The sequence below is a fragment of the Nerophis ophidion genome, linkage group LG04 (genome assembly GCF_033978795.1).
Source record: "Nerophis ophidion isolate RoL-2023_Sa linkage group LG04, RoL_Noph_v1.0, whole genome shotgun sequence".
Lineage (NCBI taxonomy): Eukaryota > Metazoa > Chordata > Actinopteri > Syngnathiformes > Syngnathidae > Nerophis > Nerophis ophidion.
Window position 1 is genome coordinate 11461315 of NC_084614.1, and position 14859 is coordinate 11476173.

At 39.4% G+C, this 14859-nt stretch overlaps 1 protein-coding gene across 6 annotated transcripts in view; it reads right to left on the reverse strand.

Moving 5' to 3' along the window:
• Positions 1-3638: 3638 nt before the first annotated feature.
• Positions 3639-14859, reverse strand: part of msi2b (musashi RNA-binding protein 2b) — a 637421-nt gene continuing 626200 nt past the window's right edge. For 5 of the 6 annotated variants that reach the window (XM_061897062.1, XM_061897059.1, XM_061897061.1 and 2 more), the window contains one exon: positions 3639-4924. In XM_061897062.1, coding sequence (XP_061753046.1) covers positions 4868-4924 — 57 coding nt within the window. In that variant the 3' untranslated portion in view covers positions 3639-4867. Of the gene's footprint in view, positions 4925-11226; positions 11299-14859 lie in introns of all 6 variants that reach the window. The other variant, XM_061897058.1, reaches the window with a different exon arrangement.

Sequence of the window (14859 nt, forward strand, 5' to 3'; positions counted from 1 at the left end):
TTCCTAGGAGTAAGTGTGTTTAGTCAATGTTCGACTTTTGGTTCCGAGGAGTAAGGGTGTATAGTCAATGCTAGACTTTTGGTTCCTAGGAGTAAGTGTGTTTAGTCAATTTTCGACTTTTGGTTCCTAGGAGTAAGTGTGTATAGTCAATGCTAGACTTTTGGTTTCTAGGAGTAAGTGTATATAGTCAATGTTTGACTTGTGGTTCCTAGGAGTAAGTGTGTATAGTCAATTTTCGACTTTTGGTTCCTAGGAGTAAGTGTGTATAGTCAATGTTCGAATTGTGTTTCCTAGGAGTAAGTGTGTATAGTCAATTTTCGACTTTTGGTTCCTAGGAGTAAGTGTGTACAGTCAATGTTCGACTTGTGGTTCCTAGGAGTAAGTGTGTATAGTCAATGTTCGACTTTTGGTTCTTCGGAGTAAGTGTGTATAGTCAATGTTCGAATTGTGTTTCCTAAGAGTAAGTGTGTATAGTCAATGTTCGACTTGTGGTTCCTAGGAGTAAGTGTGTTTAGTCAATGTTCGACTTTTGGTTCCGAGGAGTAAGGGTGTATAGTCAATGCTAGACTTTTGGTTCCTAGGAGTAAGTGTATATAGTCAATGTTTGACTTGTGGTTCCTAGGAGTAAGTGTGTATAGTCAATTTTCGACTTTTGGTTCCTAGGAGTAAGTGTGTATAGTCAATGTTCGAATTGTGTTTCCTAGGAGTAAGTGTGTATAGTCAATTTTCGACTTTTGGTTCCTAGGAGTAAGTGTGTACAGTCAATGTTCGACTTGTGGTTCCTAGGAGTAAGTGTGTATAGTCAATGTTCGACTTTTGGTTCTTAGGAGTAAGTGTGTATAGTCAGTGTTCGAATTGTGTTTCCTAAGAGTAAGTGTGTATAGTCAATTTTTGACTTTTGGTTCCTAGGAGTAAGTGTGTATAGTCAATGCTAGACTTTTGGTTTCTAGGAGTAAGTGTATATAGTCAATGTTTGACTTGTGGTTCCTAGGAGTAAGTGTGTATAGTCAATTTTCGACTTTTGGTTCCTAGGAGTAAGTGTGTATAGTCAATGTTCGAATTGTGTTTCCTAGGAGTAAGTGTGTATAGTCAATTTTCGACTTTTGGTTCCTAGGAGTAAGTGTATATAGTCAATGTTTGACTTGTGGTTCCTAGGAGTAAGTGTGTATAGTCAATTTTCGACTTTTGGTTCCTAGGAGTAAGTGTGTATAGTCAATGTTCGAATTGTGTTTCCTAGGAGTAAGTGTGTACAGTCAATGTTCGACTTGTGGTTCCTAGGAGTAAGTGTGTATAGTCAATGTTCGACTTTTGGTTCTTAGGAGTAAGTGTGTATAGTCAGTGTTCGAATTGTGTTTCCTAAGAGTAAGTGTGTATAGTCAATGTTCGACTTGTGGTTCCTAGGAGTAAGTGTGTTTAGTCAATGTTCGACTTTTGGTTCCGAGGAGTAAGGGTGTATAGTCAATGCTAGACTTTTGGTTCCTAGGAGTAAGTGTGTTTAGTCAATTTTCGACTTTTGGTTCCTAGGAGTAAGTGTGTATAGTCAATGCTAGACTTTTGGTTTCTAGGAGTAAGTGTATATAGTCAATGTTTGACTTGTGGTTCCTAGGAGTAAGTGTGTATAGTCAATTTTCGACTTTTGGTTCCTAGGAGTAAGTGTGTATAGTCAATGTTACGCTTACACATGGTTTAAACAAGGACATTGGCATCAGTCCAAACAGTGCCGAAATCCTCACCCGTAAAAACGACTATCTGCGCGTTTGAAGTGACCAATCAGAAAGAAGCGGGTTTTATTTTCTTTCAATGCCCGACTCTAATACTGAAAGGATGGAACGTCACGCTCATGGAGAAAGGGAAAGACACCACCTAGAAAGTTAGCATATTTTGTACGGCGCCAAAACACTGGCAAAGTCTTCACGTGTTAAAACCAAACTCAGCGTGGGCGTGGCCTCTCTAAGTGTGCATGCATAAAACGAGTCTGCGAGTCTGCGGTTTTTACGCGTGAGGACTTTGGCACAGTTTTCACGCCTGCACAAAGAAAGCCTCACTTCCCAGGTGGGTGTGAATCAGGCCGGCGTGTAACAAACCACACAAGTACGTACGTGAAGAAATACTTGTCTTAAATCTCTGTAGCGTACAAAAGTACGCACATCCTGACATACTTGGGCTTTGTCGCGTACAATTCCTATTTGTAACACTTCAGTAAGGCCTCAGACGCTGGAATAAACGCGTGGCTTATTAGAGAAAGTACCGTCGTGTTCTTAAAACAAGGCCTGGTGCTCTCTGCAGTTGAGTAAGACACCTATTTGGCCATTATTTGAGGTTGGATGCACCAGTTTGTCTCTCACACTATTAATGCCCGTGAATCAGAAGAAAACGACACTTTTTATGAAGTGACTGCTTCTAGCATTCTGTAAAAACAAGGTTTTGCATATCTAGCGTTAGCATTTAAGGTAGTATGGCACACCCCTTTAAAAACATTCAAGGGTGGGTTATCCAAATAATGCCTTGTGTACAATTCCACCTCCCAGCAAGTATTTTTATTTGTATTTTCTTTCTCTCTATCGTCCATCCACGAGAGCTTTGGTTGGCTGAAACCACGCGAGAGAGGCGAGGGAAAAAAATTGGGAGCCTAAACAAAACGGTCCAAGTTTGAAGAGGGTCACGGAGAGAAAGGTTTACTGTATATCTGACTGGTCCTAGGTCACTACACTCACTACTACTAACATACTCAGAACATCTACTTGTACTTAGAGGCGGTGGCCGGGGGAGGGAGAAGAACAACAATGAAGCACTAGACTGCTAGCAAAGACAGCACTGTGTTTACAAGTTATTTCTTTACACACCCATGATTACATGAATGAGCAACAAAACAACCTCAGAGGATGGAGAGAGAAAGCAATGGATGCACAGTACATTTTAATAGTAGAAGTACAATTAGTATTCATAGAGAAACCACAAAAAAATCAGCAAAGAAGCATCTTTTTATCTTTTTTTTTTTTTTTTACATGAGAACATTACAATTACATTTTTTTTTTTTTGTCCTTTAAATTGATCACAACGCCATACCGCTAAAAGTTTCCAGGATCCTGACCTGGTTGTTTGCAAAAAGAAATGCTTGAAATGTGAAAGGCTACAAAGTTGAGCGATACGCACCGTCGGCTCGGTCCAGGAAAAAGACACGGACGAGAGCGCGTTTTTTTTGTTGGGGATTCATATGGCTTCCTTCGGGGGTGAATATTTTGCAATGCAGTCTGCTGAAAATGACGGAAAGCGCCACTCTACGGAGCAACTGACACTGTGGTCAAAATCGGAATTGCCACAAAACACATTTTAAGGTATTGAACTCTCTATTTCCTTCTGGCGGCTAAATTGGTTTGTGCCCCGCCCCCCAATGCGTCACGTTTCATGTGTCAGGTAAACCGCGTCGAATGGGGCCATATGGATCCCCTACCCACTGTATTACTGCGAGAAAAAGGTGTGTGTTGTTCAGTGTGTGACCCCGAATAAATAGCGTCAGATGGGTCTGATCAAACATGTCAGCTGCTCTTTAGCCAGCCGTTAAGTCGGAGAAATCCCAAGCATGTTATGAAAATGTGCAAAGAACTTCACTACTCACAGTGCAACGATTGCTCGGAAACTTTTCAGTGTTTTTTTTTCTTCTTTTTTTACTCCTTCCATTCACGGGACAATAAATTCAACCTGCCTGCCGCTCACCAATACAAGTCACAAGGCTGAGGTATGGTATCAAAAAACCTTTCCTAATTGAGTCCAAAAATCATAAGAAAAACAAAAAAAGAAGCAGACTGAGCCCAAATATTCCCAAGAAGATTCTGGGAAGGAGTGGGATGAAAAAGAAAGCCAACCAAGAGGAGTAGAAAAGTGTCCAGGTGTGCACAACATGTAATGTAAAAGTACTACACTGTGCTTTGGATTCAAATCTGTTTGGTTTTGTTTTTTCTCAGTTGAACAATCCGGATCTTTTTTGGCTGTCATTTTGCTTTTTTTCTAGTTTTTTTTTCTGAAATACATAAAATGGAAGTTTGCTGGTTCGACACTTTGTAAAATGGTTGAGCTCGGCTTATTTACACAGCAAATGTGTTGTGTTGCTGTCAGCAGCGGGAGAGACAAATAATAATAATAATAATAATAATAATAATAATAATAATAATAATAATAAGATTCACACAGGTTCTTGGACACACCATCACAAAAATATGCTATTCTCTCACTGAGTTGGTTATATGATGGAATAATATGTACAGCTACATTTCTTTTTTCTCAACTTTCAACTCACAATGTCGTTATATGAAATTTGTTATAGCATATATATATATATTTATATATATATATTTATATTTATATATTTCTAAACATCAAAAAGAACCCAACACTTATAAAAAAGGACCATAAAAATATTGGAGTCCTCTTTGTATTGCCCAAAAGTAGGTCATCATGGTCAACAATGAGACATCACAAGAAATAAAAGCACTACTAAGATTTATTACTTTGATACCCTCGTATCCGATTTGACCTAAAATTGATTTTTTTTTTTTTTTTTTCAAATCTACAAACCTTGCACAGCGACTTCATTATCATTATTTTTTTCAGTTAAAGCCTGAATGTGATTTTCTCCTTCAAGCTAACAAGACAAAGACGTTACGAGCAGATTTTCTTTGCTATGCCGCCTGCCAAATAAAAGAAGGACACGGAGGTCGTGTGGAACTAAAAGCAACCAAACACAGGAGAGGAAAAAGACGTGGAACATCAAACCAAAGCAGGCGCCGACGTTATAGGAGGTTTGGAATATTGTACAGCAGTTGTTCTTTTTCTGAGGTGACTCAGCGCTTTCTTTTCTTCTTCTTCTTCTTCACGTGGTTACCACTTTTGCTCCTTTAGCCTGTCCGCTGTGTCTCAGTAGCGCCACCTGCACACAAAGCCAATGAGAAACTCGCTCCCGTCTTTCTGGCGCCGCCAGATCAACCCTGCTGGAGAGAGAAGGAGAGTACGGCGAAGAGCAGCGGTCAGATCGGGTGCCAACCCCAAAGCGAGGAGGAGAACGGCCATCATGCTGGGGCAAGCGTCATGCGCCATGTTGCACCACCGTGACACAACACTCATGCAGATGTGGAGGATCTTTGAATGGTTTTATTGTCAAAGAGGAGAAAAGGTGAGATGGACGCTCGGTCCTTTGAGAGCTGGATTTGGCTAAATGGTAAATAATAAAAAAATGTTGCCATAAGATGAAAACAACAACAACAGAGCTGACAGTGCGTGTGAAAGTGACTCATACAACCATATTTCATGCATTTATGCAACATTACTGTCACAGGAAATGATGATTTGTGCCAATATTTCTGCCTTCTTTCCACCAAGCAGTACTTTGATTAGAAGTTCCAATCGATACATGAAGGTATTCGACTACAGTGTTTCTTAACCATAAGAAACACTCATGTGCCCATTGCCGGCACATGAGTGAAGACCGCCAAAAAAATCTGTTTCTCAGCTGTAGTACTCAATTGTAATGCACTTTTCCACCACTTGTGGCAGTAATGACAATCTCAAACAAATAGAAGAAGTCTGGAGCTTAAAATCATACAGAAGTTTCTTTTAACCGCAAAAATTATGACTTTAGTGGAGGAGCTGTATTTCTTTTGACAGTTTAGGTAAGATGAGGTGGCGACTTGCAGCTGAGATAGACTCCAGCACCCCCCGCGACCCCAAAAGGGATAAACGGTAGAAAATGGATAGATGGGTTTAGGTAAGAAACACATTCACATTTTTCATCAGCTATTGATATTTTGCAGTATATTATTTTTGTAATCAGCCTGACCAAAGCCTAAGGTTTTTGTCTGTGTGACACATTGTTTTACATCATTTAAAAAACTCAAGATTAAGATTACTATTTCAGTGTTAAAGCAGCACTAAATAACTTTTCAACCTTCACAAACTGTATTCATTGCTTATAGGATGATACATGGACTTACAACTCATTTAATGACACCTCTGTCATGCCCTGAGGGGTTCTGTATCACTTTTACTCGCACCTAACAACTTTAAGGAGAGTGGCAGGAACCCTGCCACACAAAAACTACAAATGTGCTGACTTGCTTTACAACATACGTCAGTTTCCCTTTTCCCATTCATTAAAAAAACGGAAGTCGACGCAAACGCCTGCATGCTGCCAGGAAACTAAAAGAAGGACAAGAAAAACGCCTACGTGTAATTACTGCTATCGTGGCTGAAGCTGCAAAACAACCAAAGAAACGAAAAGTTTTGTCGGAGGAGACACACAAAGAAAAAGGGAGCTTACACAGATAAAAGGACAGTGAGGGATCAACATTGCCGGCTTTTCCTCCCTGGCCAGAGCGCAAAGATGAGGAGGGATTTTCATCCGATGCTGCCTTGCCTCTGTTTCTGCTAAACTAGTAAGTAACTTTCGATGCTCAAGTCAAAATGATAATGCTAATGTTAGATATCGGAAATGTGCATGATAGCAATAAATAGCCACCAGCTGGATAGTTTCACACTACTTCCTTGGAAAACAATCTCCCACCGGTCTTTCTTTGCTTTGGATCTGCATTCCCCCGATACATTGTTGGTCTTAGCATCATGTTTGTAGCGCAATCCAAGATCATTTCTTGATAGTGTCTGCTATTTAACATCAGCATAACCGTTAGAGACGTGATATGTGTGCCAATATTACAGCGGACATCACGTCAGTTTTGCGCTAGTCCTCATGGGAAATGTGGTCTTCTTCCTGCAAAACACTACCACCTAGGTCCATTAGCGCCCCCAAAATCAACCAAAGCGGAAAGTTGTGCGTAGGGCTTTAACATTTGAGTAGTAACTAGTAGTGGAAAAGTTGGGCCCTGATGTGAAAATGTTTCAAAACCCCACATAATGTGTGTAAAGCAGATATATTCAACTAAATTGTTTTGGGGGCCACATTTCTAGAAAGTTAGGGACTGGGGCAGAGGGCTTTTTTTTGGGCTATTTATATTGTCTGTGTTACAGGAACACTTTGCTGTTTTTAAGGGCCTTGGTGTGACGTCATTCATGGGCCACCATTTGGCTAGTCCAGATGTTTAATGTACAGTAGGAATATTTTGATGTTTAATGTACAGTAGGAATATTTTGGTTACTTTAAACAGGAAGTTGGGGATGGTCGATATGGCCAACAATCTGTATTACAATTTCCATTGCAGCGTCCTGTGATAACGATGAAGGATGGACTTTTATTAATCCCATTAAGAAAAACGCACTGTTTAATACTTTATATATAAATGATGATAGAACCATTTCCAAACAAGTTCCAGAAGCTACTAATTTGACTGCTGACATGTGCAGTAACATATCCCATCATTTCCAGATGTATTGTTTAGTCCGACCCATTATTAATCTACTTGATAATTGACGGTTTATATCTGGTGACTTTCTCTTTTATTCAAATGTAGTAAGCATCAAATCTTCAAATGTTTGGATAATTTAAATACATGTTGGCCGATATAACAGATTTGGGTATCGATCCAATACCAAGTAAATTCAGGGGCAGTATTGGTCATACAGATGCTGATGCTGATACTACACATTTTTAAGATCATTGAATGATTCAATTTTTTTTAATCACAATTATAATCAGACAAAAACACAAAAACAGAATATCAGTTAAGTATCTAAATTATTTCTTACTATTGGCTCTGGTTTGAAATCCTTTATTTGTTGCCCTTAAAGTATTCTATTGTTCAGGGATTTTATAAGCAATAACAAAAAAAATATATTTTCATAATAAAAAATATAAATCCAATTACTTTAGTATTGACCATACATTAATACTCTTCTTGGTATCATAACTGTCGATGTCTGTATTGGTTCGCCCACCTTTGTTTACATTCGAGTGCTCCAGCTTATCGGTTAGCATATGTTCCTAGGGTGCGTAGTGTACCATGTTTAGCTATTCCCTGTCCTCTAGTGATAATGGTACATGCAAGAACCGTTTTTTATTTTCCACCGTGGAAATGAGGATTACTGACTTAGAATTGACTATGTACTGAGGGACGGTCACCACTAGCAAGGGTGCTACATTGCGTTGGGGACGCAGTCGCTGTGAAATGTGCAGAACACAGCTGGAATGCGTCATTAACATGCACTATCACGATATAACGATATTATTATAAGCTCTATCGTCGGCCATATTTACTGTATATCATTTATATCGTATATTGTCTATATCAGGGGTCCCAAACCTTTTTTTGCAGCAGGTACAAGTTTTATGTCGGCATTATTTTCACTGGGCAGCCTCCCACGTGTGACAGATAAATAAAGCAAAAATAAGTGCGTGAAAACACAACTCACCACAATAGTGGGAGCACTGGCCTTTTTTCCCTTTGTAAAAAATCTCTCCAAACAATAGCTTCTTTTTCGGCTAATGTATCTGATGTGTCTTCATCAAGGACAAGAGCAGAGATATATTATGCAACAAGATATATTTGCCATTAGTTCCAATGGAGTTTTATTTTTATTTATATTCTAAAAGTGGTGTATCACATTTTGTGCCATATGTCATACACAGATACATTTTTGTATGCTTTTTGTGCAATTTTCTAAATATAAGTATATAAGTATAATTGTTTGTATATGGTATATAATTGGTACAAAGGTTTAACTATGACATTTACAAGGAAATTTCACGTCTTTACTGTGTATATAATTGAACAGTGTTTATGTTGTGTACAATGTATATTTATAATATGCTGTGCAAAGGAAATTTTATATTTTTTGGAAGCTCATCTTGTATTTGACATTGTTTATAGAGTTAGGCGCAATAGGTGTTCAACTTCAGCCTAAACCCTTTCGGTCTGAAACATTTTCAATTTATGAATGTACAACTGTTTGTTTATGTAAAACTGTTTGTTTATTTTGTTGACCAATGACCAAAGAATAATAAAATAACTAAAACTAACTAACTATGTGTGCAATATAGGGCTATGTGCAATACAAGCAGCACTTTAATTTACTAGGCCAAGGATGTGTATTTTCTTCCTTCAGCACACTTGCACGTTAACACTTCTCCATCTGCACATTCACTACTGTGGTGACTTTTTTTTTTTTTTTGATCTGAGGTCATGCAGCAACCTACTGTTTTATATAGGTCTTCATTTGATTAAATTTTCATTACAACATCTGAATCTGTGTATTTTATTGTTTTGTTGGGCGGTATAGCTAGGCTGGTAGAGTGGAGTGGCAGCAACTTGAGGGTTCCAGGTTCGATCCCTGCTTCCACCATCCTAGTCACTGCCGTTGTGTCCTTGGGCAAGAAACTTTACCCACCTGCTCCCAGTGCCACCCTCACTCGTTTAAATGTAACTTAGATATTGGGTTTCACTAAGTAAAGCGCTTTGAGTCAATAGAGAAAAAGCGCTATATAAATATAATTCACTTCACTTCACTACTTATGTCGGTATTTGTGCTGTCTAACTTAACTTAAACGTCTTTAAAAATAAATCAGGCTTCACTACACATCTTAAGACATAGTCTGGAGCTCACCACCCATCAATGAAAGCTTTAAGTTTGATCATTTAGTTTGGGACCAGTAATGACCTAGCATGATTTTGCTTTTATAACGTCACTGGAAAGTCAGCATTTTAGTGCACCTACGCTGTTGGAATCGAACTAAAAGGGAGGAGCTAAAGGCCGTCTCCTGATTGGTCAACAGCATACAAAGAACATTTCTGATTTGATCTGGAAGTTTCACTTTGTAACGTGAAATGCAGGACACTTTTATTGGCTTCCCTTCTTTGTTGCAATGACAGGGATTTTCAAACTGTGGTAGGTGCAACACTCGTGGTATGTGGGCCCCATCTAATGCAGTGCTTCTCAAATATTTTCTATATCGCCCCCCCAGTAAGAACAATTTTTTTTGGCACCCCCCCTTTTCCACCTTGACTGTAAATAGGGTATTATGTCTATAACATTGTTCTACCGATACCTCTACATAACATTGTAAGTTTTTTAAAATTAAAGTAAACAACACACCGGTCTTTCCTTGTCTCCCACTGTGGTTACAGTGAAGCCAAGTGTTCCATACGCTTTGTCATATTCTGGTACGGGTAAAAAAGCATGTCACACGCACCCCACTATTTGAGAAGGACTGATCTAGTGGTAAACCCAATAATTACATAATTACATATTCAAACACAGTGTTATTGTTCAAACTGTGTGTAATGTTATAGTGGCCAAAATATACCGTATTTCCTTGAATTGCCGCTGGGGCGCTAATTAATTTAAAACCTCTTCTCACTCCTGCGCTTACCAAAGGCATGCGGTAAAAGTAAGCATGCGCTAATTATTTTAAAACCTCTTCTCACTCCGGCACTTACCAAAGGTATGCAGTAAAAATTTCGAGTGTGATGTAAGCTTGGACCTTAAATCCTACTGAATAGCTCTTAATTTTCTTCCCTTTATGCGATTTCAAATTACCGGTGTTGAAATCAGCCTCCTCCATTTTGAAAATGATGAAGTGTCATTCGTGATGTCACGAGTTTGACCAGGCGGTAATACTAAGCATGCGCTAATTATTTTGGGAAGCCAGTTTGACCCGGCAGTAATTCAAGGCAAGCGCCTACTATATGCCCGCGGCAATTTAAGGAAATACGGTAATTGTGAAATAAAACCTTTGCCTTGTTTTTAGTGAACACTTAGGCCTACTATGCTAGTGTATTTTAATGTTGGCCTTTATAGTGGTACTTGGAGAGCCAAGTGTTTTCTGAGGTGATAATTGGTGAAAAAAGTTTTAAGAACCACTGTGTTCTGATGTCAGACTTTTCCGGATGGAAACTTACAGCAGTAAGGGGATTCATATGGCTCCATTAGACACGGTTTACCTGACACATTAAACGTGACAAGTTATACACTTTAGCGCCAGGTGGCAGTAGAGAGTTAAATAACTTAACACGTCAATACAAGTTTGACAACAGCCTCAGTTGCTATGTAGAGTGGCACTTTCCATCATTTTCAGCAGACTGCTGATTCCCCCCCCCTGCCTTCCTCTCACGTGAGATCCACCCAGGAACGGGGCCACATGAATCCCTTCACAACTGTAAGTGCACTTAAGTGTACTGCTTGGTGCTAATGTGGCTGCTGAGTCCCACTCACACTTGACTGTCGCGTAGAGGAGAGTGGCGATGTGGTAGAGTGGAATGACAGAAATGCACAAATAGAATGCAATACCTCTGATGAGATGGCAAGCGGGCCACCTGTTCAATGGTATCCATTTGTAAAAGCTGTCGCAATCAAGGGGCCCTAAAAGTGTACAGTTAGTGCTGGGGTCAGTATGCAGTTCAAGGAAAGAAAAGTGAGTATCAAATCTTTATCTTCTGTTTTGAAGCTAGAATGGATGTTTGAGGTTGGGTTGATGAAAGTGGACAAAGTAGGAGGTGATGCACACACGCACGTTACAGAAACACACGGCTTCAAATATGTAAAGATGCAGAAATGCACACACGGGGTGATTAGATGGCGAGATCATAAACAGGAGTGAGCTCACGACGCCGCTCGGCTAATCAGGCCGGCGTCAAGGCGGCGGCTGACAGGTTGGTGGAAATGACATGCATGGAAAGGCGCGGCCCTTTCAGCTGTGATTAGCCGCCGTTATCGCCTCAATCAACTAATTGCGCTCTAATTGTCTTGCATATAAAAACAGTTGAAATCATTACGGCTTCTTTGCAGACGCTATTTTGATATTGGCTAAAGGGATTAATAAAAGCAGCAGAGCGTGACTCTGAAGTCGTGTGTGATGCTGAAGACAAGGCCCACGCTCCGTCGCTCTTCTGCTTTGCTCAGGTGATTTAATAACACCGACATATTGGGATAATCTGCTTAGATTATATTAAGTGAGAATAACGCTTAACGGCCTGATGTGGAATAAAAGGTCTGATTAGAAATAATGTCAATCCAATGAATTCCTTTTAAACAATCAACAATATTTGTTCATATTTTTATATATTTACACATTGTTTTCTTGCATGCACACATCGCACTGTATGGAATGGCCTCAATCTCGTTACCCTGCGTAATGACAATAAAGCTGATTCTGATTCTGATTCTGAGAATATCAATACAAAACCCATTTTATAGAGAATAATGCAAAATACATTTAAATGATCAAATGTAACAGTACATTGACCTTTTCTTGAAGATTTGCTGACAAAGATGGTGACGAGTGAAGAAGGAGGATGGGAGTGCAATAATAGAACACATTACTATGAGCTCTTTTTTTTTAATTCACTTGTGCTTCTCACCTTCTTCATCAAAGGGCTGGCACTTGCAACTTTCTTTGGCCCTATGGTGGCTTGTTTTGCAGTTGCATTTAATGAAAAAAATAATGACGCGGAGTCACCAACACGTGAGATTCCTTGTTTGGGTACTAGATCCCTGAAACAGACTAGTTTGTTACATGCTGTACTATAACCGAGACGGTTCTTCTAAAATGTTTTTAATAAAAATGAAATCGAGTCATGCAACATTGAACCAAATGTAGGACTACCTATGAATCTATGAAAAAGGTCTGAAAGACAGATTATCTTATATTTGGGGTCTAGGAATTCATATACGCAAATTACTTCTCCCTAAGCAAGCTTTTCTTCCTGTCACTCACATACACAACCCTGGACCTGACAAATGAAACCATCAGACTAAGGAGTTGTGATGCTATTTTGAAAATAAGCAAATGAGTCATCCAACAACATTTGAGCAGCTATGGAAAATACTATTTTCCTGATATTGAAAAATTTTTTTATAAAAATATTAATTGATTAGCCTTGGAATTTGTGGGGTGATCAATATGCTAATTAAACTAGCATTGGTGAGAATGCTACAATTGCTTGCAATAAGTATGGTTGGCACTCTATGTTCGTGGTTTTTAATATTGTTGGACCAGCCAGTATTATTAAAGTTATTATCGGCACTGAGTTTACTATTTAAAACAGGGTGCAATACTTTTATATGTATACTTAAATCATAACATTTTTATTTGGCGCGCACGCTCAAAAGTAGCCCGTGATCCTGAAAACAACTCTTCCTGACCGCTGCTTTAAATATGAGCAACAACATATAAAAAGTGATTTTTTTCATAGATTTTCCCAAAATGATGTACGCCCGTTGGTGTTTTACTACACGTTGTAAATATTGGACACAAAGCAATGGGAGGAAAAGAATAAGAACATTAATTTCCTTTGGTAAGCTGCCTTGAAAACGAGCCAGCCTGATCTTTCATAACAAATATTTTGCTTCCTACACTGATGCCAGCAGATTATGGCAGATAGCCAGTGGACCTAAAACAATTAACAGAGGCTTTGTTTTTGTTTGTGGATATGATAAAACAATTATTTTGTCTTGTCGGTCCAAATTTGTCCGACATGCTGCGTATCGTACATGTGAAATACATGCTGGCCCTCCACTTCCTGGTTGGATCAGTTTAATGATGTGTCCTATAAAGTTTACTTCAGCAGGACTAATGGGCTCTTCATTATCCCACCTCAACCCATGAGCTAATTACTTTCCCCCCACTAAGCAGGTGTTATTTGCATAGCCTGCTCTCCCCCCAGTCACTTTAATTGTGTCCAGCTATTAAAAACATGCCCCAACAAGCCGAATGGCAGCCCAACAAGTCGGCCATGCTTCACTTCGCCGGCGCCATAAAACTGATGAAATATTCAGCGAGGTCCAAGAGAAGAGAAGCGCCAAGCAAACAAATAGTTGACCGAGCCTTCACATTGACAGCCAGGTCCTGACACCAGCACGGGCCCATTTACTGGGCCGCTGGGTTAAATAGTAGCAATACTGTTACAGCCTCTTTAACACAGAATGAATGAACGTGTTTGACCGCTTTGGGCGGAAGTGTGTGTGTGTGTGTGTGTGTGTGTGCGCGTGTTATTGTGTGTGTGTGTGTTTGAATTGTTCCATTGAAATTACTGGAATCGTAAAAGTCGGAATTACTGATTAGGAGGCAAAAGAGAGCCTACTTCGGCAAACAGTGTTGTGCTGCTGTGTTTTGTCTGTCCGCTACGCTCCAGGTCACTGGTGTGTGTGTGTGTGACAGGAAGAAAAGCCCCGACTCGGTTCGGAAGAAGTCATTAGACAATTGCATGGTTTGCATGTATGAATCTTAGCGATTGGAATCTTAAAACAACTCACGATTCGATCCGATTCGTAGGTTATGATTAAATTAAAGTTAAAGTTAAAGTACCACTGATAGTCACGCACACACTAGCGTGGACCCCGACTTAAACAAGTTGAAAAACTTATTCGGGTGTTAGCATTTAAAGGTCAATTGTACGGAATATGTACTGAACTGTGCAATCTACTAATAAAAGTATCAATCAATCAATTTATCAATCAAAAGGTGTGGTGACATTACTCTCTGTGTTTGACCCATCCCCTTGTTCTACCCCCTGAGAGGTGAGGGGAGAAGAAAAAAACTTAGAAGAAAAAAGACGGTTGCAAAGCCAGTTTGGAAATGTTTTGGCTTGAAACGAGAGAGCAATATGAGCCCATCAACTAAGACGATCGAACAAGTGTGCCCAATTTGTTGGAAAGTGATGACAACAACAATAAAAACACAACAACAAGAACAAAACAAACCACCCAACCGTAAATGTATTGATGGTTTTTGACTTACTGATATTTGTCCAAATATGGGTTTGTAGACAATCGACTGCATGCTATGGTTGTTGTCTTTAAAAAGTACAAAAACTAGACCGTTGAAAGTTAAAGGCCTACTGAAACCCACTACTACCGACCACGCAGTCTGATAGTTTATATATCAATGATGAAATCTTAAAATTGCAACACATACCAATACGA